Source organism: Bombina bombina, chromosome 7 (genome assembly GCF_027579735.1).
Source record: "Bombina bombina isolate aBomBom1 chromosome 7, aBomBom1.pri, whole genome shotgun sequence".
Lineage (NCBI taxonomy): Eukaryota > Metazoa > Chordata > Amphibia > Anura > Bombinatoridae > Bombina > Bombina bombina.
In genome coordinates this window covers 47672012-47696468 of record NC_069505.1, presented here as the reverse complement: position 1 = coordinate 47696468, position 24457 = coordinate 47672012, and the positions used below count along the sequence as shown (strand labels likewise).

Sequence of the window (24457 nt, the reverse complement as noted above, 5' to 3'; positions counted from 1 at the left end):
TTGGAGAAAACAGAATTTATGTTTACCTGATAAATTACTTTCTCCAACGGTGTGTCCGGTCCACGGCCCGCCCTGGTTTTTTAATCAGGTCTGATAATTTATTTTCTTTAACTACAGTCACCACGGTATCATATGGTTTCTCCTATGCAAATATTCCTCCTTTACGTCGGTCGAATGACTGGGGAAGGCGGAGCCTAGGAGGGATCATGTGACCAGCTTTGCTGGGCTCTTTGCCATTTCCTGTTGGGGAAGAGAATATCCCACAAGTAAGGATGACGCCGTGGACCGGACACACCGTTGGAGAAAGTAATTTATCAGGTAAACATAAATTCTGTTTTCCTTTATTATCCATTCCCCAGTTTTGCATAACCAGCTTTTTACCTCTGTGATTATCTTGTATTTAACCCTCTGCAGATTGCCCCCTTATCTCAGTTCTTTTGACAGACTTGCAATTTAGCCAATCGGTGCCCTCTCATAGGTATCTCCACGGGCGTGAGCACAATGTCTATATGACACATCTGAAGTCTAACTGTGAAAAACTGTCAAAATGCACTGAGATAAGAAGCAGTTAAACAGCTTTGAAATTACCATATGAGCCTACCTAGGTTTAATTTTCCACAAAGAATATAAAAAAAAGAAAGCAAATTTGATGATAAAAGTAAATTGGAAAGTTGTTTAAAATTCCATTCCCTATCTGAATCATGAAAGTTTAAATTAAACTAGACCGTTTGAGATGTATTTTTTAGGATTTCCTTGCCATATATGAGTTACGTGGCACGTGCATGAGAGGTCCAGTACTTTCAAGGCTCAGGTCTCTGCTTTTTACCACTTAAAGGTGTTAGATGAGCTTAGAAGTCTCTGCTTTTGCTGGAACAAAAAGGGCTGTTACACGTTATCTGCCCAAGCTTTAGCACTAGGTTGCTGATAGCAGCTAGCATTCTTTTCATATGTTCAGGGTTCAAATCTGTTTTATGTTGCCATGGTGACTTGATGCCATGTATCTATGGAACCCTGAGCTAGCTAGGGATGGGGAAATGAGCAAGTATGTGTGTCATCGGTTGGGTATTTTATTAAAGGAACAGTTTACTCAAAAATTATATCCATTTAATTCCCAATGATCCACTTTACCTGCTGGAGTGTATTCAATTGTTTACAAGTATTTCCTTTACCCTTATATTGGCATTGTAAATGGTTGATTTAGCCTGTGGTATCCCCACTTATTCTGAAAGTTTGTGTCCTTAGATCCAAGCTATTGATAAGCTGAGTAAACACAGCCAGCAGGAAAAAAATTACATTCGTAGTGGGGTATAGAAGAGATAAGGTAATAAAATGTTAATTTTCCATTGTTCCCTCCAAGTATTGGTGTTTAGTTTATATGGACAGATATAAGATAAAGAAGCAGGTATATGTACACAATGTTATACTGTAATGAGATCTGATTATACCTACAGATAAAAGATAAAGACACATGTTTATGTACACAATGTTATAATGTAATGAGATCTGATTATACCTACAGATATAAGATAAAGACACATGTATATGTATACAATGTGATAAAGTAATGAGATCTGATTATACCTACAGATATAAGATATAGACACATGTATATGTACACAATGTTATAAAGTAATGAGATCTGATTATACCTACAGATATAAGATACAGACACATGTATATGTACACAATGTGATACAGTAATGAGATCTGATTATACCTACAGATATAAGGTACAGACACATGCATATGTACACAATGTGATAAAGTAATGAGATCTGATTATACCTACAGATATAAGATACAGACACATGTATATGTACACAATGTGATAAAGTAATGAGATCTGATTATACCTACAGATATAAGATACAGACACATGTATATGTACACAATGTGATACAGTAATGAGATCTGATTATACCTACAGATATAAGATAAAGACACATGTATATGTACACAGTGTGATAATGTAATGAGATCTGATTATACCTACAGATATAAGATACAGACACATGTATATGTACACAGTGTGATAAAGTATTGAGATCTGATTATACCTATAGATATAAGATAGACACATGTATATGTACACAATGTGATAACGTAATGAGATCTGATTATACCTACAGATATAAGATAAAGACATGTATATGTACACAATGTGATAAAGTAATGAGATCTGATTATACCTACAGATATAAGATACAGACACATGTATATGTACACAGTATGATACAGTAATGAGATCTGATTATACCTACAGATATAAGATACAGACACATGTATATGTACACAATGTGATACAGTAATGAGATCTGATTATACCTACAGATATAAGATACAGACACATGTATATGTACACAGTGTGATAAAGTAATGAGATCTGATTATACCTACAGATATTAGATAAAGAAGCAGGTATATGTACACAATGTGATAAGTAATGATATCTGATTATACCTACAGATATAAGATAAAGACATGTATATGTACACAATGTGATAAACTAATGAGATCTGATTATACCTACAAGCTTAACCCATTTTATTAGGTTGTGGCTTCAAAACACTAAATCAGCTATTTCATATACACAAATAAACCTTAATGAGCAAATCTCATACATTTTATATTCTGCAGCTGGTACAAAAGTAATAGGTAACACATTTAAGGGAAAAGCAATTTTATCGTATACTGTACTGTCCCTTTAACAGACTAAAATTCAAATGCAATTAATTTATAAGACTGACAAAAACTAGATACAAAATAACAAGCGTTTCCTCCCCACTGTGCAGGACGCACCATGACCTGGCAGGAGCCCTGTACCCACAGATCCTGCAGTCGTTACAGAAGGTGTTGGGAGACCCGGTCCGCCCGCTCTGCTCACACTATGGAGCTGTGGTGGGATTAAATGCATTAGGATGGAAGGTAACACCTTTTGGGAAGAATATTTTATTTTATTATTTTTTTTTTCCTAAAGTATATTGTATCTAAAAAAAAAAAAGTGTCATTAAATGTGTTACAGTTTGTATTTATGTTGTAAAGAAAAAAGTATTTACATGTAAGGAGACCTATTTATTAACAGTGTTGTATGAGATCCTTATCAGTTAATGATATTGGTTGTGTCCAATATTATTGACACAGATATGAACCATAAGCACTAAAAGTGTAAGCTTATTTAGTATGTAGGATAGCCTTATGCTTATCCCAGACATTAATTAGTATGTAGGATAGCCTTATGCTTATCCCAGGCAATAGTTAGTATGTTGAATAGCCTTATGCTTATCCCAGGCAATAATTAGTATGTAGGATAGCCTTATGCTAATCCCAGGTATTAATTAGTACGTAGGATAGCCTTATGCTTATCTTAGGCATTAATTAGTATGTAGGATAGCCTTATGCTTATCCCAGGTATTAATTAGTGTGTAGGGGATAGCCTTATGCTTATCCCAGGTATTAATTAGTATGTAGGATAGCCTTATGCTTATCCCAGGCATTCATTAGTATGTAGGATAGCCTTATGCTTATCTCAGGCATTAATTAGTATGTAGGATAGCCAAATGCTTATCCCAGGCATAAATTAGTATGTAGGATAGCCTTATGCTTATCTCGGGCATTAATTAGTATGTAGGATAGTTTTATGCTTATCCTAGGCAATAATTAGTAAGTAGGATAGCCTTATGCTTATCCCAGGCATTCATTAGTATGTAGGATAGCCTTATGCTTACCTCAGGCATTAATTAGTACGTAGGATAGCCTTATGCTTAATCCCAGGTATTAATTAGTATGTAGGATAGCTTTATGCTTATCTCAGGCATTAATTAGTATATAGGATAGCCTTATGCTTATCCCAGGCAGAAATTAGTATGTAGGATAGCCTTATGCTTATCCCAGGCATTAATTATTATGTAGGATAGCATTATGCTTATCTCGGGCATTAATTAGTATGTAGGATAGTTTTATGCTTATCCTAGGCAATAATTAGTAAGTAGGATAGCCTTATCCTTATCTCAGGCATTAATTAGTATGTAGGATAGCCTTATGCTTATCCCAGGCATTAGGGCTGGGCGATTTAACCGCATATTCAGTTTTAAACTGCGATTAAACGTCGCAATTTAAAAACCACGAGAGTCTGCGGTTTTTAGGGGGGGGGGGGCATCACGTCACACCGATCGTGCCGTGTGCCGGTCGGTCCCGGGCACCTTCAATGACGTCACACCCCAGGCAGCTCTGCAGAGTGATCCGCTACCTGCGTGCCCTTCTCCTTGCTCGGTTCCCTATGTGCTGCAGTGGGATAGACTTTGGCAGGATTTCACTGCAAAGACTAATGGGGTATGTAGTTCCTATCGCTAGTAATTCTGGGATATGTAGGCTTCGGCAGGATCTCACCACAGACTACTGGGTTATTTAGTTTTTATCGCTAGTGCTTTTGGGATATGTAGTTGTCAGACGGAGCACAAGGCCAGGTACAGCACGGGTATTTTCGGGATGTGTATTTTTGGTACATATGGGATACGTAGGCATCAGCAGGGTTTCAGCACAAGCTCTATATAGATCACAACCCCGTGTTAGCAGCAGTAATGTTTCATGTGAAAGTGTTTTTAGTTATTTTTTTTGGTACAAAATAGCGATGTTCATTTTTGCCCATAGCGTCCAGCCCTGCGAGGTATTAATTAGTATGTAGGATAGCCTTATGCTTATCCCAGGCATTAATTAGTATGTAGAATAGCCTTATGCTTATCCCAGGCATTAATTAGTATATAGAATAGTCTTATGCTTATCCCAGGCATTAATTACTATGTAGGATAGCCTTATGCTTATCTCAGGCATTAATTAGTATGTAGAATAGCCTTATGCTTATCCCAGGCATTAATTAGTATATAGAATAGCCTTATGCTTATCCCAGGCATTAATTACTATGTAGGATAGCCTTATGCTTATCTCAGGCATTAATGCGTATGTAGAATAGCCTTATGCTTATCCTAGGCAGTAATTATTGTGTAGGATAACCTTATGCTTATCTCAGGCTTTCTTGAAGACCCCCACAGTGTTTGTCATTACCACCTCTAATGGAAGCTCATTCCATGGATCAACCAACTGCTCCACAAATTGCTCCTGAGCCTGTGTTATAAACTGTTATAATCTAAACTTTGAAATATACAGATAATCCTGAATTGCTAATATCTTTTATATGCAGGATTGTTGCTCTTTTATATGTGAACCCAGAAACCACTTTTAGATATACTGGGCAAAATAGGGTGAGTAATAGGATTTAAAAGTTAAAGGAACATGCCACCCACATTTCTCCAACATAGGTGTGTCCGGTCCACGGCGTCATCCTTACTTGTGGGATATTCTCTTCCCCAACAGGAAATGGCAAAGAGCCCAGCAAAGCTGGTCACATGATCCCTCCTAGGCTCCGCCTACCCCAGTCATTCTCTTTGCCGTTGTACAGGCAACATCTCCACGGAGATGGCTTAGAGTTTTTTAGTGTTTAACTGTAGTTTTTATTATTCAATCAAGAGTTTGTTATTTTAAAATAGTGCTGGTATGTACTATTTACTCAGAAACAGAAAAGAGATGAAGATTTCTGTTTGTATGAGGAAAATGATTTTAGCACCGTAACTAAAATCCATGGCTGTTCCACACAGGACTGTTGAGAGCAATTAACTTCAGTTGGGGGAACAGTGTGCAGTCTCTTGCTGCTTGAGGTATGACACATTCTAACAAGACGATGTAATGCTGGAAGCTGTCATTTTTCCCTATGGGATCCGGTAAGCCATGTTTATTACGATGGTAAATAAGGGCTTCACAAGGGCTTATTAAGATTGTAGACTTTTCTGGGCTAAATCGATTCAGTTTTAAAACATATTTAGCCTTGAGGAATCATTTTATCTGGGTATATTGATATTATAATATCGGCAGGCACTGTATTAGACACCTTATTTCTCTGGGGCTTTCCCAAAGCATAAGCAGAGCCTCATTTTCGCGCCGGTGTGGCGCACTTGTTTTTGAGAGGCATGGCATGCAGTCGCATGTGAGAGGAGCTCTGATACTTAGAAAAGACTTTCTGAAGCGTCATTTGGTATCGTATTCCCCTTTGGGTTTGGTTGGGTCTCAGCAAAGCAGATACCAGGGACTGTAAAGGGGTTAAAGTGTTAAAACGGCTCCGGTTCCGTTATTTTAAGGGTTAAAGCTTCCAAATTTGGTGTGCAATACTTTTAAGGCTTTAAGACACTGTGGTGAAAATTTGGTGAATTTTGTACAATTCCTTCATGTTTTTTCGCAATTGCAGTAATAAAGTGTGTTCAGTTTAAAATTTAAAGTGACAGTAACGGTTTTATTTTAAAACGTTTTTTGTACTTTATTATCAAGTTTATGCCTGTTTAACATGTCTGAACTACCAGATAGACTGTGTTCTGAATGTGGGGAAGCCAGAATTCCTGTTCATTTAAATAAATGTGATTTATGTGATAATGACAATGATGCCCAAGATGATTCCTCAAGTGAGGGGAGTAAGCATGGTACTGCATCATTCCCTCCTTCGTCTACACGAGTCTTGCCCACTCAGGAGGCCCCTAGTACATCTAGCGCGCCAATACTCCTTACTATGCAACAATTAACGGCTGTAATGGATAATTCTGTCAAAAACATTTTAGCCAAATTGAACCCTTGTCAGCGTAAGCGTGGCTGCTCTGTTTTAGTTACTGAAGAGCATGACGACGCTGATATTAATATCTCTGAAGGGCCCCTAACCCAATCTGAGGGGGCCAGGGAGGTTTTGTCTGAGGGAGAAATTACTGATTCAGGGAACATTTCTCAACAGGCTGAACCTGATGTAATTGCATTTAAATTTAAGTTGGAACATCTCCGCATTCTGCTTAAGGAGGTATTATCCACTCTGGATGATTGTGAAAAGTTGGTCATCCCAGAGAAACTATGTAAAATGGACAAGTTCCTAGAGGTGCCGGAGCTCCCAGAAGCTTTTCCTATACCCAAGCGGGTGGCGGACATTGTTAATAAAGAATGGGAAAGGCCCGGTATTCCTTTCGTCCCTCCCCCCATATTTAAAAAATTGTTTCCTATGGTCGACCCCAGAAAGGACTTATGGCAGACAGTCCCCAAGGTCGAGGGAGCGGTTTCTACTTTAAACAAACGCACCACTATACCCATAGAGGATAGTTGTGCTTTCAAAGATCCTATGGATAAAAAATTAGAAGGTTTGCTTAAAAAGATGTTTGTTCAGCAGGGTTACCTTCTACAACCAATTTCATGCATTGTCCCTGTCACTACAGCCGCATGTTTCTGGTTTGATGAGCTGATAAAGGCGCTCGATAGTGATTCTCCTCCTTATGAGGAGATTATGGACAGAATCAATGCTCTCAAATTGGCTAATTCTTTCACCCTAGACGCCACTTTGCAATTGGCTAGGTTAGCGGCTAAGAATTCTGGGTTTGCTATTGTGGCGCGCAGAGCGCTTTGGTTGAAATCTTGGTCGGCTGATGCGTCTTCCAAGAACAAGCTACTAAACATTCCTTTCAAGGGGAAAACGCTGTTTGGCCCTGACTTGAAAGAGATTATCTCGGATATCACTGGGGGTAAGGGCCACGCCCTTCCTCAGGATCGGCCTTTCAAGGCGAAAAACAGACCTAATTTTCGTCCCTTTCGTAAAAACGGACCAGCCCAAAGTGCTACGTCCTCTAAGCAAGAGGGTAATACTTCTCAAGCCAAGCCAGCTTGGAGACCAATGCAAGGCTGGAACAAGGGAAAGCAGGCCAAGAAGCCTGCCACTGCTACCAAGACAGCATGAAATATTGGCCCCCGATCCGGGACCGGATCTGGTGGGGGGCAGACTCTCTCTCTTCGCTCAGGCTTGGGCAAGAGATGTTCTGGATCCTTGGGCGCTAGAAATAGTCTCCCAGGGTTATCTTCTGGAATTCAAGGGACTTCCCCCAAGGGGGAGGTTCCACAGGTCTCAGTTGTCTTCAGACCACATAAAAAGACAGGCGTTCTTACATTGTGTAGAAGACCTGTTAAAAATGGGAGTGATTCATCCTGTTCCACTAAGAGAACAAGGGATGGGGTTCTACTCCAATCTGTTCATAGTTCCCAAAAAAGAGGGAACGTTCAGACCAATCTTAGATCTCAAGATCTTAAACAAGTTTCTCAAGGTTCCATCTTTCAAGATGGAAACCATTCGAACTATTCTTCCTTCCATCCAGGAGGGTCAATTCATGACCACGGTGGATTTAAAGGATGCGTATCTACATATTCCTATCCACAAGGAACATCATCGGTTCCTAAGGTTTGCATTCCTGGACAAACATTACCAGTTCGTGGCGCTTCCTTTCGGATTAGCCACTGCTCCAAGGATTTTCACAAAGGTACTAGGGTCCCTTCTAGCGGTGCTAAGACCAAGGGGCATTGCTGTAGTACCTTACCTGGACGACATTCTGATTCAAGCGTCGTCCCTTCCTCAAGCAAAGGCTCACACGGACATTGTCCTGGCCTTTCTCAGATCTCACGGCTGGAAAGTGAACGTGGAAAAGAGTTCGCTATCCCCGTCAACAAGGGTTCCCTTCTTGGGAACAATTATAGACTCCTTAGAAATGAGGATCTTTCTAACAGAGGCCAGAAAAACAAAACTTCTAGACTCTTGTCGGATACTTCATTCCGTTCCTCTTCCTTCCATAGCTCAGTGCATGGAAGTGATCGGGTTGATGGTAGCGGCGATGGACATAGTTCCTTTTGCGCGCATTCATCTAAGACCATTACAACTGTGCATGCTCAGTCAGTGGAATGGGGACTATACAGACTTGTCTCCGAAGATACAAGTAAATCAGAGAACCAGAGACTCACTCCGTTGGTGGCTGTCCCTGGACAATCTGTCTCAAGGGATGACGTTCCGCAGACCAGAGTGGGTCATTGTCACGACCGACGCCAGTCTGATGGGCTGGGGCGCGGTCTGGGGATCCCTGAAAGCTCAGGGTCTTTGGTCTCGGGAAGAATCTCTTCTACCGATAAATATTCTGGAACTGAGAGCGATATTCAATGCTCTCAAGGCCTGGCCTCGGCTAGCGAGGACCAAGTTCATACGGTTTCAATCAGACAACATGACAACTGTTGCGTACATCAACCATCAGGGGGGAACAAGGAGTTCCCTAGCGATGGAAGAAGTGACCAAAATCATTCTATGGGCGGAGTCTCACTCCTGCCACCTGTCTGCTATCCACATCCCAGGAGTGGAAAATTGGGAAGCGGATTTTCTGAGTCGTCAGACATTGCATCCGGGGGAGTGGGAACTCCATCCGGAAATCTTTGCCCAAGTCACTCACCTGTGGGGCATTCCAGACATGGATCTGATGGCCTCTCGTCAGAACTTCAAAGTTCCTTGCTACGGGGCCAGATCCAGGGATCCCAAGGCGGCTCTAGTGGATGCACTAGTAGCACCTTGGACCTTCAAACTAGCTTATGTGTTCCCGCCATTTCCTCTCATCCCCAGGCTGGTAGCCAGGATCAATCAGGAGAGGGCGTCGGTGATCTTGATAGCTCCTGCGTGGCCACGCAGGACTTGGTATGCAGATCTGGTGAATATGTCATCGGCTCCACCTTGGAAGCTACCTTTGAGACGAGACCTTCTTGTTCAGGGTCCGTTCGAACATCCGAATCTGGTTTCACTCCAGCTGACTGCTTGGAGATTGAACGCTTGATTTTATCGAAGCGAGGATTCTCAGATTCTGTTATCGATACTCTTGTTCAGGCCAGAAAGCCTGTAACTAGAAAGATTTACCACAAAATTTGGAAAAAATATATCTGTTGGTGTGAATCTAAAGGATTCCCTTGGGACAAGGTTAAGATTCCTAGGATTCTATCCTTCCTTCAAGAAGGATTGGAAAAAGGATTATCTGCAAGTTCCCTGAAGGGACAGATTTCTGCCTTGTCGGTATTACTTCACAAAAAGCTGGCAGCTGTGCCAGATGTTCAAGCCTTTGTTCAGGCTCTGGTTAGAATCAAGCCTGTTTACAAACCTTTGACTCCTCCTTGGAGTCTCAATTTAGTTCTTTCAGTTCTTCAGGGGGTTCCGTTTGAACCCTTACATTCCGTTGATATTAAGTTATTATCTTGGAAAGTTTTGTTTTTAGTTGCGATTTCTTCTGCTAGAAGAGTCTCAGAATTATCTGCTCTGCAGTGTTCTCCTCCTTATCTGGTGTTCCATGCAGATAAGGTGGTTTTACGTACTAAACCTGGTTTTCTTCCAAAAGTTGTTTCTAACAAAAACATTAACCAGGAGATTATCGTACCTTCTCTGTGTCCAAAACCAGTTTCAAAGAAGGAACGTTTGTTGCACAATTTGGATGTTGTTCGCGCTCTAAAATTCTATTTAGATGCTACAAAGGATTTTAGACAAACATCTTCCTTGTTTGTTGTTTATTCAGGTAAAAGGAGAGGTCAAAAAGCAACTTCTACCTCTCTCTCTTTTTGGATTAAAAGCATCATCAGATTGGCTTACGAGACTGCCGGACGGCAGCCTCCCGAAAGAATCACAGCTCATTCCACTAGGGCTGTGGCTTCCACATGGGCCTTCAAGAACGAGGCTTCTGTTGATCAGATATGTAGGGCAGCGACTTGGTCTTCTCTGCACACTTTTACCAAATTTTACAAGTTTGATACTTTTGCTTCTTCTGAGGCTATTTTTGGGAGAAAGGTTTTGCAAGCCGTGGTGCCTTCCATTTAGGTGACCTGATTTGCTCCCTCCCTTCATCCGTGTCCTAAAGCTTTGGTATTGGTTCCCACAAGTAAGGATGACGCCGTGGACCGGACACACCTATGTTGGAGAAAACAGAATTTATGTTTACCTGATAAATTTCTTTCTCCAACGGTGTGTCCGGTCCACGGCCCGCCCTGGTTTTTTAATCAGGTCTGATAATTTATTTTCTTTAACTACAGTCACCACGGTACCATATGGTTTCTCCTATGCTAATATTCCTCCTTAACGTCGGTCGAATGACTGGGGTAGGCGGAGCCTAGGAGGGATCATGTGACCAGCTTTGCTGGGCTCTTTGCCATTTCCTGTTGGGGAAGAGAATATCCCACAAGTAAGGATGACGCCGTGGACCGGACACACCGTTGGAGAAAGAAATTTATCAGGTAAACATAAATTCTGTTTTTTTCTTTTATGATTTTGAAAGAGCATGCAATTTTAAACATCTTTCTAATTTACTTATATTATCTAATTTGTTTTATTCTCTTGATATTCTTTGATGAAAATCATATCTAGATATGCTCACTAGCTGCTGATTGGTTGCTGCACATAGAAGCCTCGTGTGATTGGCTCACCATGTGCATTGCTTTTTCTTCAACTAAGGATATTTAAAAAATGAAGCAAAATAAATAATGGAAGTAAATTATAATGTTGTTTAAATTTCTATTCTCTATCTGAATCATGAAAGAAAGATTTTGGGTTTAGTGGCCCTTTAATAAACCCTTGCTGCATCAGGGTAGCTGTGTAGATACAAATGAAATTAAGTATCTTATGAGAGAGGAAGGCAGTTCATATGCATCACTTAATAAATGAAAGTAAAATTCAGTCCAGAAGTACAGTGAGCAAGATTGTTTCCTAATAGTTTGGCAACAATGTGAGATGTACAATAATTTAACAAAAACAGCTGTGAATGAATGTCCAAACAGGAATCTGCAGCTTACACAAAATTAGTACCATGGATCAGCATGGAAGAAAGTTCCAGATCACATATAAAAGGCAAGACTGAATGTATAACTTATTTACAGAGTACCTTAATCCGGACGATATGATGCAGAGGTGAAATTACTTTCCTTTCATGCTGTGGAAGTACACTGACTTGGTTCTGTGCAGAGAGAGGAGTTGAGAGGCGGAGCCAGCTTTCCTGTCTGTGCAAGTAGTGCCTGACCTGCAAAGAAAAAATACAAAGAGAGCGTCAGCACACATCAGCTGAGAAAAGATAGTCAATTATCAGGCAACAATCCTTGTTGAAAGTGAACTTAAATAGGCACAGGAAGTAGATAGGAGGGGATATGCCTTAAAGGTATATCACAGCCTGTGAAAAAATACTTTCAGCCTCAGGGTTATTAACAGGGGTTCTACAAAAAAAAGTGTAGGAACTCACCAAGACTTACACCCTCCCTTACAATTAATATTGAGATATATATATATATATATATACACACACACACACACGCACACACACTGTATTTATCTGTATATAATCTATAGACTTTGCTAAATGAAAGCAAATTAAATACAATGAAGGGTTGAATGGTTGCCTTTGGGCCTGAGAATCCTCTGTCACAGAGTCTAACCCATTTAAGGGTTATTCGTAACAGGGGTAATAACACAGCAGGATCACTGACAGTCTTACATTTAGTGTATTGTAGGAAGTGTTACTGCCCATTACTAGAGGATCTCACTATCCCTCTAACCAAACTTTGCTCCAGCTCCTCCCACCAGCAGGAGCAGCAGTGTTTATTGAAGAGTTTCTATTCTCTGTCCAGAGGGAACTTAGTTCCTCTTGAAAAAATAGTGCAGGAACTCCATTCCCATGTGTTCCCACTTGACTTAACCCCTGGTTATTAAGTCCCTTAATATACTTGAATGTTTTTATCACATCACCCTTTCCCTCCTCTCCTCTAAGCTATATATATCTGTCATTGAGCCTTTCTGGGTAATGTTTATTATTTAGACCATGTAGCATTTAGTTGCCTCCTTTGTACAGATTTCAGTTCAGATACGGTGTCTAGAACTGCACACAATACTTAAAGGGCCAAAATAGACTAAAAGATACTCTAATTTGTTAGGCCATGTAACTTTAAAAGACTATCCACCCTACAATACTCTGTGCTTAACCCCCGCAAATGGGTTAAACACACACAAGTGCTGCTTGGGACCTGTGGAAACGGCTGGTTCTGATCAGGAACCGCAGATGATCCAATCAGCAGCGCTAGTCGCATGACTCAGATTTTCAACTAACACTACTAATTGGATTACTTCTACTGTGTGTTTAACCCCTTCATTACCGGGACTTCCAGAGAAGAACTTCTTCCAAATACTGGATAATTTTTATCATTTTTGCTATCACTTCATTTAAACAGAAATAAAGCCTTTTTATTTACCTGTCAGAACTATATATATTTCTTTCCAATGGCATGGAGAGTCCACAAATCCATTCTAATTACTAGTGGGAATTCAACTCCTGGCCACTACTAGGAGGAGGCAAAGAATACCCCAGCAAAGCTTTAAGTATCCCTCCTACTTCCCATAAACCTCCAGTCATTCTTTGCCTTTGTACATCATGGAGGTGTGCGAAGATAAGATAGTGTCTGAAGAAAAGCAAGTTAAATCTTTCTGCTCCCTCCCGTATCTGAGACCTGTGATAGTAACCCAAAGCTCTACTCACCAGATAGCAAGCGGAGAGGGGTCGGAGAACTCCCTATTACATTTGGAACCTGAGTCATAATATACTGAGTAATACTTTGCTGATTGAATGCCTCTTTTTGACTGGTTTGTTGGTTTTAAGGATTACACCTTTGTAAACAAATGCTATATACCTGTATATCTTTAAAATGCTCATTATATATACATAAGGTGACCTCTGTAAAAACGAGGATTCCTACACAGGAAGACGCCTCTATTCTTGTTCCTTGACAGCAATATCTGAAACCTGTACGTAAGAATATTCCTTTCGTACTTTTGTTAAATGTTGACTTTGTTTATATTCATGCTTGAGAAAGGCTGTATGTTAAAAATATATCCTCAATAAAAATATTTACTTTTAAAAAAAAAAAAAAAAGCAAGTTAAATCCTTTAATGGGTAGTTTCCCTGCAAGCAAGGATTGGGGTAATGCTGTGTCCATGTAATCCTCTTGAGTAAGAGTTTTGGTAGCTGTTGGAGGTCGGCATGGTAGTCCTTGTTTCTCCTCCAACAATTTATGCTAACCCCCATGCGGTAAACTAGGGTTGGTCACTCTCTCTTCCTTTTTCCAGGTCCCTGTCAGAAGTCTTCTGGATCTGTCAGACCTAGGATTCTGTGACTGACCCACAGATACAGCTCCAAGGTAAGTGCTTTTTATCTCTCTTTAGGTGAAGGTTTTTTAGCACAGCAGGGGTTAATTCCTCTTACTAATAGATGGCGCAAGGGGACATTTTTATTATAATATCTTCACACTGGATAGATTTATGGGCAGTTGATGCTGGGCACTGAAATATCGATAGCTTTAATGTATTAGGCTATATAGTGAGACTGAGGGTGTCGTGACTTTTTATTTCTCCTATGTTTGTGTGTAATAGGAGAAAACAGGTGTTGTGTTTGTGTTACTTTGGACTGTGAAGGGGTTTTTATTTGTCCACTATTTGTTATGCATATCTTGGATGCGCAAAACAGTTTAACAGTTGGGAGGCAGAATTTGTAGCATAGTGCGCATTTCTTTTGGGTTGCATTTTCTATGATGTGGTCACGTGATCAGCATCGCTTTTTTCCTCTTCCGAGAGACACTCTCTGTTCGTGTTTAAGAAATATTTGTCAGAAAATTTATCTTTCTGGGTCCTAGAAGTTTGTTCCTCTGTAGTCAGCTAGAGGGAGGTGGAGACATATTCCAGCGTCGGCTGGGAGTATAGAGATGCCGGTCTTTTTTGTTTTTCATTTTTAGCAGCGTGCACAACGCTTCAGAGTCTAATATCTCTCAGGATAGCGCTGTTCTTGACATGCCTCAACTTTCTCCTCAGTCCCCATCCCTAGCAATTGCACAAGCAGTGCCCTGCAGTTCTACTCAGTCTGCACCTGGGGGAGTATTATTACCAGGTGATTTTGCAGCACAGCTTACTTCATCTGTGTCTGCGGTTCTGAGTGCCTTACCTATTTCAGGTAAGAGAAAAATAAAATCTAAGCATATTTCCTCTTATACAGGAATATCTGAGAACGCCAAGGCTGCATTGATCAGTTTGTCTCAATTATCTGAGGATGACCATTCTTCGGTAGCCTCTGAGGGGGAAATATCTGATTCTGAATTGGCTGTGATTAGTCCAGCGGATTCAGAGGAGTTTAGTTTGATTTAAGCTTGAGCACCTCCTTTTACTTCTCAAGGAGGTTTTGTCTACTCTGGAGGATTCAGAAGCTATAGTCGCTGAAGCCCCTAAGGTCAATAAACTGAATATAGTTTTTGATGTCAAACCTAGATCAGTGGAATATTTCCTGTTACAGATCATATGTCGGACATTATTTCTCAGGAATGGGAGAAGCCAGTTGTTCCATTTTCCCCGTCTCCTGTCTTTAAAAAGATATTTCCTGTTACTGACTCTGTACGGGAGCTTTGGCGCACTGTTCCTAAGGTGGATGGAGCTATATCCACATTAGCTAAGAGAACTAAAATTCCTCTAGAGGATAGTACCTCGTTCAAGGATCCTATGGACAGGAACCTGGAGAGGTACTTAAAGTTGCTAGTATGCCGGCAGCCAGTTGCTAGTATGGCGGCAGTCACAGGTGTGGCCTCTTATTGGTGCAACTCCTTATCGGACCTAATTTTGGAGGAAACTAATGGAGGAGATCCAAGACAGGATCAAGGCTTTAAAACTGGCTAATACCTTCATTTGTGATGCAAGTAGTATGTCTGAGTGCAAAGACTTCTAGTCTTGCCTTGTGGCTTGGTTGGCTGATATGGTATCCAAATCTAGACTTCTATATCTTCCCTTTAAAGGAAAGACCTTGTTTCGTCCTGGTCTGGCTGAGATCATCTCAACTGTGACGGGTGGAAAGGGAGCTTTTCTGCCCCAGGACAAAAAGATTAGACCTAATTTTCGTTCCTTTCGCAACTTCAAGGGGCAGAAATCTTCTTCCCAAACCGACTAAGCCCTCCTGGAGATCCAATCAACCTTGGAATAAGGGCAAGCCATCCAAGAAACCTTCCTCTGAGAGCAAGTCAGCATGAAGGATTTGCCCCCTGCAATGTCCCAGATCCTTGGGCGGTGAAGGAGGTCTCTCAGCGATACAAGATGGGTTTCAAATATCGACCACCGAAAGGCAGATTTCTCCTGTCAAGGTTATCGGCAAATCTGGAAAAAAAGAGAGGCATTCTTAAATTGTCAGGGATCTCTCTTCTCTAGGATTGATCGTACCTGTTCCTCGGGCAGAACAAGGTAGAGGATTCTATTCCAATCTGTTTGTGGTTCCTAAAAAGGTGGGAACTTTTCGACCTATTCTAGACCTGAAGTGCCTCAACAAATTTCTCAGGGTTCCGTCCTTCAAAATGGAGACCCTTCGTTCCTTTCTCCCTTTAGTTCAGTAGGGTCAGTTCATGACCACCATCGACCTGAAGGACGCTTACCATCATGTTCCTATTCACAGGGATAATTTTCAATTCCTACGATTTGCCTTCCTGGACAAACACTTTCAATTTGTAGCCCTCCCTTTTGGCCTAGTCACAGCTCCCCGAATCTTTACGGAGGTTCTAGGGGCTATTTTGGCTGTGGCCAGATCTCAGGTAATTGTGGTGGCACCATACCAGGATGATATCTTGGTTCAGGTGCTTTTCATTTAGCAAAATCCCATAGGGATTCTCTGTTGATTCTCCGCTCCCACGGGTGGAAGGTAAATTTGGAAAAAGAGTTCCTTGGTACCATCTACCAGGGTATGTTTTTTGGGGACGATCATAGACTCGATCTCGATGAAGATTTTTCGAACGGAAGTCAGAAAATCCAAACTTCTTTCTTCCTGTCTGTCTCTTCAGTCATCTGTCCGTCCAACGGTGGCTTAGTGTATGGAAGTAATTGTTCTCATGGTGGCTTTCATGGACATTATTTATTTTGCTTGATTTCATCTGAGACCTCTACAGTTATGCATACTCAGACAATGGAACGGAGACCATTTGGACCTCTCTCAGAGGATAACCATCGACAACATGACAATAGACTGTCCTGGAGGCTCTCTCAGGACCATATGTCCCAAGGAACATGCTTCTTGAGACCGTCCCTGAAGATTGTAAACACGGATGCCAGCCTTTCTGGCTGGGGAGCAGTTAGGGGTTCCTTAAGAGCTCAGGAAACCTGGATTCAGGAGGAGTCAGTCCTTACAATAAATATCTTAGAATTGAGAGCAATCTTCAATGCACTGATAGCTTGGCCTCAACTGAGTTCCGTCCGGTTTATCAGATTTCAATCCGACAACATTACGTGAGTGGCTTATGTCAACCATCAAGGAGAAATGAGGAGTTCCTTAGCGATGAAGGAGGTGTCTTGTATCCTTCGGTGGGCGGAATCTCACAACTGTCTCATTTCTGCCATTCATATCCCAGGTGTGGACAACTGTGAAGCAGATTACCTGAGCAGACAGACGTTTCACCCAGGGGAGAGGGCTCTTCATCTGGAGGTATTATCAATGATAACCCTCAGGTAGGGAGTTCCGGAGTTGGACCTGATGGTGTCTCGTCTAAACACCAAGCTTTCAAGATATGGATCCAGATTGAGGGATCCGCAAGCAGTAATGGTGGACGATCTAGCGGTTCCATGGGATTTCAAACTGATTTATCTGTTTCCTCCGTTTGCCCTCCTTCCTGGGGTGATAGCCCGTATCAAGCAGAAGCAGGCTTCGGTGATTCTAATTGCTCCGGCCTGGCCTAGCAGAATTTGTTTTGCGGACCTGGTGAAGATGTCGTCCTCTCCCTGTGGAAATTACCGCTGAGGAAGGACATTCTACTTCAGGGTACTTTTCTTCATCCTAATCTAGGTTCTCTGAAGCTGACTGCATCGCGATTGAACGCTTATTCTTGTTTAGACAAGGTTTTTCTGATAAGGTTATTGACACCTTGATCCAGGCTCGTAAACCGGTAACTCGAAAGATATATCACAAGGTTTGGCACGCATACCACTGGAATAAAGTGAGGGTTCCCCGCATCTTGTCTTTTCTCCAGGAGGGTCTGGAGAAGGGTTTGTCAGTCAGTTCTCAGAAGGGTCAGATTTCTGCTCTTTCTGTTCTGTTTCATAAACGTTTGGCCAACTTGCTAGATGTTCAATCTTTTGTTTAGGCCCTGATCAGAATCAGGCCTGTGTTTAAACCTGTTGCTCCTCAATGGAGTCTTAATCTTGTTCTTAGGGTTCTGCAGCAGGCTCCGTTTGAGCCTATGCACGCTGTTGATATTAAGTTATTGTCCTGGAAAGTTTTGTTTTTACTAGCTATTTCGTCTGCTCATAGAGTCTCGGAACTTTCAGCTCTTCAGTGTGACCCTCCTTATATTATTTTCCATGTGGATAAGGTGTTCCTTTGTACTATGCTGGGATTTCTTCCCAAGGTGGTTTTGGACCGTAATATCAGGAAATTGTCGTTCCTTCATTATTTTCTAATCCTCCTCAGAAAGAATGTCTGCTACACAACCTGGATGTGGTTCGTGCTCTAAAATCTCCAGGCGAATAAGGATTTTTGTCAATCTTTTGCCCTTTTTGTAGTTTTAAGGGTCAGAAGGCCACGTCAACTAATCTTTTTCCTTTTGGTTGAGGAGTGTCATTCGGTTGGCTTATGAGACAGCTGGACAACAACCTCCTGAGAGGATTACGACTCATTCAACTAAGGCTGTTTCTTCTTCCTGGGCCTTCAAAAACAAGGCTTCTATGGAGCAAATTTGCAAGGTGGCCACTTGGTCCTCCTTACATACATTTTCTAAATTTTACAAATACAATGTTTTTGCCTCAGCTGATGCTTCCTTTGAGAGAGAGGTTCTTCAAGCGGTGGTGCCCTCAGTTCAGGTCCGCCTGTCTTGTTTCTCCCTCCCTTTCCATAATGTGTCCTCTAGCTTGGGAATTGGTTCCCACTAGTAATTAGAAGGGATTTTTAGACTCTCCATGCTATTGGAAAGAAAAACCTTACCTGATAAATTATTTTCTTTCCTGACATGGAGAGTCCACGACCCGCCTTTGTCTAAATTCAAGGAGGCTTATCATTTTTTTTATTTGTTTTTTTTCTAAACTTCAGGCTCCTCTATACCCTTGGTATCCTCTTCTCTTTCCATATTCCTTCGGCTGAATGACTGGGGGATTGTGGGAAGTAGGAGGGATACTTAAAGTGAAGTTAAAGTTTTTACTTACAGAACAGAGCCCTGCATTTGTTAATATAACACAATGGCTAAGTTTTTTTTCTCTATTACATCTCTAGTTTAAAAAATACACATCTTTATAAATCCCTACCGTTTTGTTTGTGACTCCTCCCAACCCCTATTTCCTGGTTTTCAGCTTAGTGACGTATAGAGTGGTCCCACCCGCTCTCTACGTCTCTCAAAAGTGCGCTCCTGATGATGCTTCTAACTGCCCATGCGCTACTCGCATTTTTTCAGTATTGGAATTCCTTACTGTTACAAATACGCACGTACAGTACGATAAGCAAAGTACTGCACAATGTATATACATGTTGCAATGGGCTAAGGGGTTAAAATGACCTGCTCATTACAGCTTGTACTTTTTCAACTATTGTTGGCCATTTAAGATGAGGCCAAACTAGAGAAATAAGAACCTCACTATTTCTGCTGAAAATACCTCTACCAATACATCCATTATTCTACTGGCCTTACTCGCTGCATTGTTTACCAAATTTCAAATCCTCTGAAATAATTCCCAAGTCACGTTCTTCTTTTGTAACAGTCAGTAAAGTGCCATTGAGTACATAATTCATGTCTGGATTTTTCTTACCTCAAAAAGTTTTTGGTGTTAAAGGGACATATAACCCAAAAAAATTATTTTGTGATTCAGATAGATACAATTTTAAACAACTTTCCAATTTACTTCTAATATCAAATTTTCATTGTTTTCTTGTTCTCCTTTGTTGAAAAGCAGGAAGGTAACTTTAGGCGTGTGCACGTGTCTTCAGCACTATATGGTAGCAGTTTTTCAACAATGTTATACCTTAGCAAGAGCACTAGATGGCAGCAGTTTTATAACAATGTTATACCTTAGCAAGAGCACTAGATGGTAGCAGTTTTAGAACAATGTTATACCTTAGCAAGAGCACTAGATGGCAGCAGTTTTATAACAATGTTATACATTAGCAGGAGCACTAGATGGCAGCAGTTTTATAACAATGTTATACATTAGCAGGAGCACTAGATGGCAGCAGTTTTATAACAATGTTATACATTAGCAAGAGCACTAGATGGCAGCAGATTTATAACAATGTTATACCTTGGCAAGAGCACTAGATGGCAGCAGTTTTATAACAATGTCATACCTTAGCAAGAGCACTAGATGGCAGCAGATTTATAACAATGTTATACCTTAGCAAGAGCACTAGATGGCAGCAGTTTTATAACAATGTTATACCTTAGCAAGAGCACTAGATGGTAGCAGTTTTAGAACAATGTTATACCTTAGCAAGAGCACTAGATGGCAGCAGATTTATAACAATGTTATACCTTAGCAAGAGCGCTAGATGGCAGCAGATTTATAACAATGTTATACCTTAGCAAGAGCACTAGATGGTAGCAGTTTTTCAACAATGTTATACCTTAGCAAGAGCACTAGATGGTAGCAGTTTTTCAACAATGTTATACCTTAGCAAGAGCACTAGATGGCAGCACTATTTCCTGTCCTGTAGTGCTCCAGAAATGTGCACGCTTCCTACCTAGATATCTCTTCAACAAAGAATAACAAGAGAACTAAGCAAATTTGATAATAGAAGTAAATTGGAAACTTTTTTTAAATTATATTCTCTGTCTGACTCATGAAATAAACATTTTGTGTTTCATGTCCCTTTAAACTTTAGGTCCCTTTGCTACAGTGGAATTTTGCATGGAAGTGTTAATTAAAGGGACACTCAAAATAATCTGATTGAGATAAAGCAGCAGTTTTAAGACACTTTCCACTTCCATTTTCAAATTCTGCACAGTCTTTCTTCTGTTATGTGTGATCAGTCCACGGGTCATCATTACTTCTGGGATATAACTCCTCCCCAACAGGAAATGCAAGAGGATTCACCCAGCAGAGCTGCATATAGCTCCTCCCCTCTACGTCAGTCCCAGTCATTCTCTTGCACCCAACGACTAGATAGGATGTGTGAGAGGACTATGGTGATTATACTTAGTTTTTATGACTTCAATCAAAAGTTTGTTATTTTACAATAGCACCGGAGCGTGTTATTACTTCTCTGGCAGAGTTTGAGGAAGAATCTGCCAGAGTTTTTTACTATGATTTTAACCGGAGTTGTTAAGTTCATATTGCTGTTCTCGGCCATCTGAGGGAGGTAAAGGCTTCAGATCAGGGGACAGCGGGCAGATGAATCTGCATTGAGGTATGTAGCAGTTTTTATTTTCTGAATGGAATTGATGAGAAAATCCTGCCATACCGTTAAAATGACATGTATGTATACACTTCAGTATTCTGGGGATGGTATTTCACCGGAACTACTCTGTTAAAGGTCACTAATCCTTTTAATAACTATTTATCATGTTAAACGTTTTTGCTGGAATGTAGAATCGTTTACATTGCTGAGGTACTGTGTGAATAAATATTTGGGCATTATTTTCCACTTGGCAGCCTTTTTTGCTTTTATTTGTGACAGTTTCGTTTCTCTTCACTGCTGTGTGGGAGAGGGAGGGGCCGTTTTTGGCGCTCTTTGCTACGCATCAAAAAATTCCAGTCAGTTACTTTTATATTTCCTGCATGAGCCGGTTCATCTCTGACAGATCTCAGGGGTCTTCAAACTTCTTTGAAGGGAGGTAAATTCTCTCAGCAGAGCTGTGAGAATTCTTATAGTGACTGTGAATAAAAACGTTGCTTTGTATTTTTTATGTCAAATTTAATTATTGTTATTTTACTAATGGGAACAAACCTTTGCTAAAAGTTGTGTTGTTTTAAAGTTTGATGCTATAACTGTTTTTCAGTTCATTATTTCAACTGTCATTTAATCGTTTAGTACCTCTTTGAGGCACAGTACGTTTTTGCTAAAAAAGATTATAACCAAGTTGTAAGTTTTTTTTTTTTTTGCTAGTGTGTTAAACATGTCTGACTCAGAGGAAGATATCTGTGTCATTTGTTCCAATGCCAAGGTGGAGCCCAATAGAAATTTATGTACTAACTGTATTGATGCTACTTTAAATAAAAGTCAATCTGTACAATGTGAACAAATTTCACCAAACAGCGAGGGGAGAGTTATGCCGACTAACTCGCCTCACGCGGCAGTACCTGCATCTCCCGCCCGGGAGGTGCGTGATATTATGGCGCCTAGTACATCTGGGCGGCCATTACAGATAACATTACAAGATATGGCTACTGTTATGACTGAAGTTTTGTCTAAATTACCAGAACTAAGAGGCAAGCGTGATCACTCTGGGGTGAGAACAGAGTGCGCTGACAATACTAGGGCCATGTCTGATACTGCGTCACAGCTCGCAGAGCATGAGGACGGAGAGCTTCATTCTGTGGGTGACGGTTCTGATCCAAACAGATTGGATTCAGATATTTCAAATTTTAAATTTAAATTGGAAAACCTCCGTGTATTACTAGGGGAGGTCTTAGCAGCTCTTAATGATTGTAACACCGTTGCAATACCAGAGAAACTGTGTAGGTTGGATAAATACTTTGCGGTACCGGCGAGTACTGACGTTTTTCCTATACCTAAGAGACTAACTGAAATTGTTACTAAGGAGTGGGATAGACCCGGTGTGCCGTTCTCACCCCCTCCAATATTTAGAAAGATGTTTCCAATAGACGCCACCACTCGGGACTTATGGCAAACGGTCCCTAAGGTGGAGGGAGCAGTTTCTACTTTAGCTAAGCGTACCACTATCCCGGTGGAGGATAGCTGTGCTTTTTCAGATCCAATGGATAAAAAATTAGAGGGTTACCTTAAGAAAATGTTTGTTCAACAAGGTTTTATATTGCAACCCCTTGCATGTATCGCGCCGATTACGGCTGCGGCAGCATTTTGGATTGAGTCTCTGGAAGAGAATCTTAGTTCATCTACGCTAGACGACATTACGGACAGGCTTAGAGTCCTTAAACTAGCTAATTCTTTCATTTCGGAGGCCGTAGTACATTTAACCAAACTTACGGCTAAGAACTCAGGATTCGCCATACAGGCACGTAGGGCGCTGTGGCTAAAATCCTGGTCAGCCGATGTTACTTCTAAGTCCAAATTACTTAATATACCTTTCAAGGGGCAGTCTTTATTTGGGCCCGGTTTGAAAGAAATTATCGCTGACATTACAGGAGGTAAGGGCCACGCCCTACCTCAAGACAAAGCCAAAGCTAAGGCTAGACAGTCTAATTTTCGTCCCTTTCGGAATTTCAAAACAGGAGCAGCATCAACCTCCACTGCACCAAAACAGGAGGGAGCTGTTGCTCGTTACAGGCAAGGCTGGAAGCCTAACCAGTCCTGGAACAAGAGCAAGCAGGCCAGGAAACCTGCTGCTGCCCCAAAGACAGCATGAATCGAGAGCCCCCGATCCGGGACCGGATCTAGTGGGGGGCAGACTTTCTCTCTTCGCCCAGGCCTGGGCAAGAGATGTTCAGGATCCCTGGGCACTAGAGATCATATCTCAGGGATACCTTCTAGACTTCAAATTATCTCCCCCAAGAGGGAGATTTCATCTGTCAAGGTTGTCAACAAACCAGATAAAGAAAGAGGCGTTTCTACGCTGTGTACAAGATCTGTTATTAATGGGAGTGATCCATCCGGTTCCGCGGTCGGAACAAGGACAAGGGTTCTACTCAAACCTGTTTGTGGTTCCCAAAAAAAGAGGGAACTTTCAGGCCAATCTTAGATTTAAAGATTCTAAACAAATTCCTAAGAGTTCCATCCTTCAAAATGGAAACTATTCGGACAATCTTACCCATGATCCAAAAGGGTCAGTACATGACCACAGTGGATTTAAAAGATGCTTACCTTCACATACCGATCCACAAAGATCATCACCGGTATCTAAGGTTTGCCTTCTTAGACAGGCACTACCAGTTTGTAGCTCTTCCATTCGGATTGGCTACGGCTCCAAGAATCTTCACAAAGGTTCTGGGTGCCCTTCTGGCGGTACTAAGACCGCGAGGGATTTCGGTAGCTCCGTACCTAGACGGCATTCTAATACAAGCTTCAAGCTTTCAGACTGCCAAGTCTCATACAGAGTTAGTTCTGGCATTTCTAAGGTCGCATGGATGGAAAGTGAACGAAAAGAAGAGTTCTCTTTTTCCTCTCACAAGAGTTCCATTCTTGGGGACTCTTATAGATTCTGTAGAAATGAAGATTTACCTGACAGAAGACAGGTTAACAAAGCTTCAAAATGCATGCCGTGTCCTTCATTCCATTCAACACCCGTCAGTAGCTCAATGCATGGAGGTGATCGGCTTAATGGTAGCGGCAATGGACATAGTACCTTTTGCACGCCTACACCTCAGACCGCTGCAATTGTGCATGCTAAGTCAGTGGAATGGGGATTACTCAGATTTGTCCCCTACTCTGAATCTGAA

At 41.2% G+C, this 24457-nt stretch overlaps 1 protein-coding gene across 4 annotated transcripts in view; it reads left to right on the top strand.

Moving 5' to 3' along the window:
* TAF6L (TATA-box binding protein associated factor 6 like) overlaps positions 1–24457 on the top strand; it is a 96313-nt gene that overhangs the window by 64248 nt on the left and 7608 nt on the right. For all 4 annotated transcript variants that reach the window (XM_053720074.1, XM_053720076.1, XM_053720073.1 and 1 more), the window contains one exon: positions 2793–2925. In XM_053720074.1, the coding sequence (XP_053576049.1) occupies positions 2793–2925 (133 nt within the window). The remainder of the gene's footprint in view (positions 1–2792; positions 2926–24457) is intronic.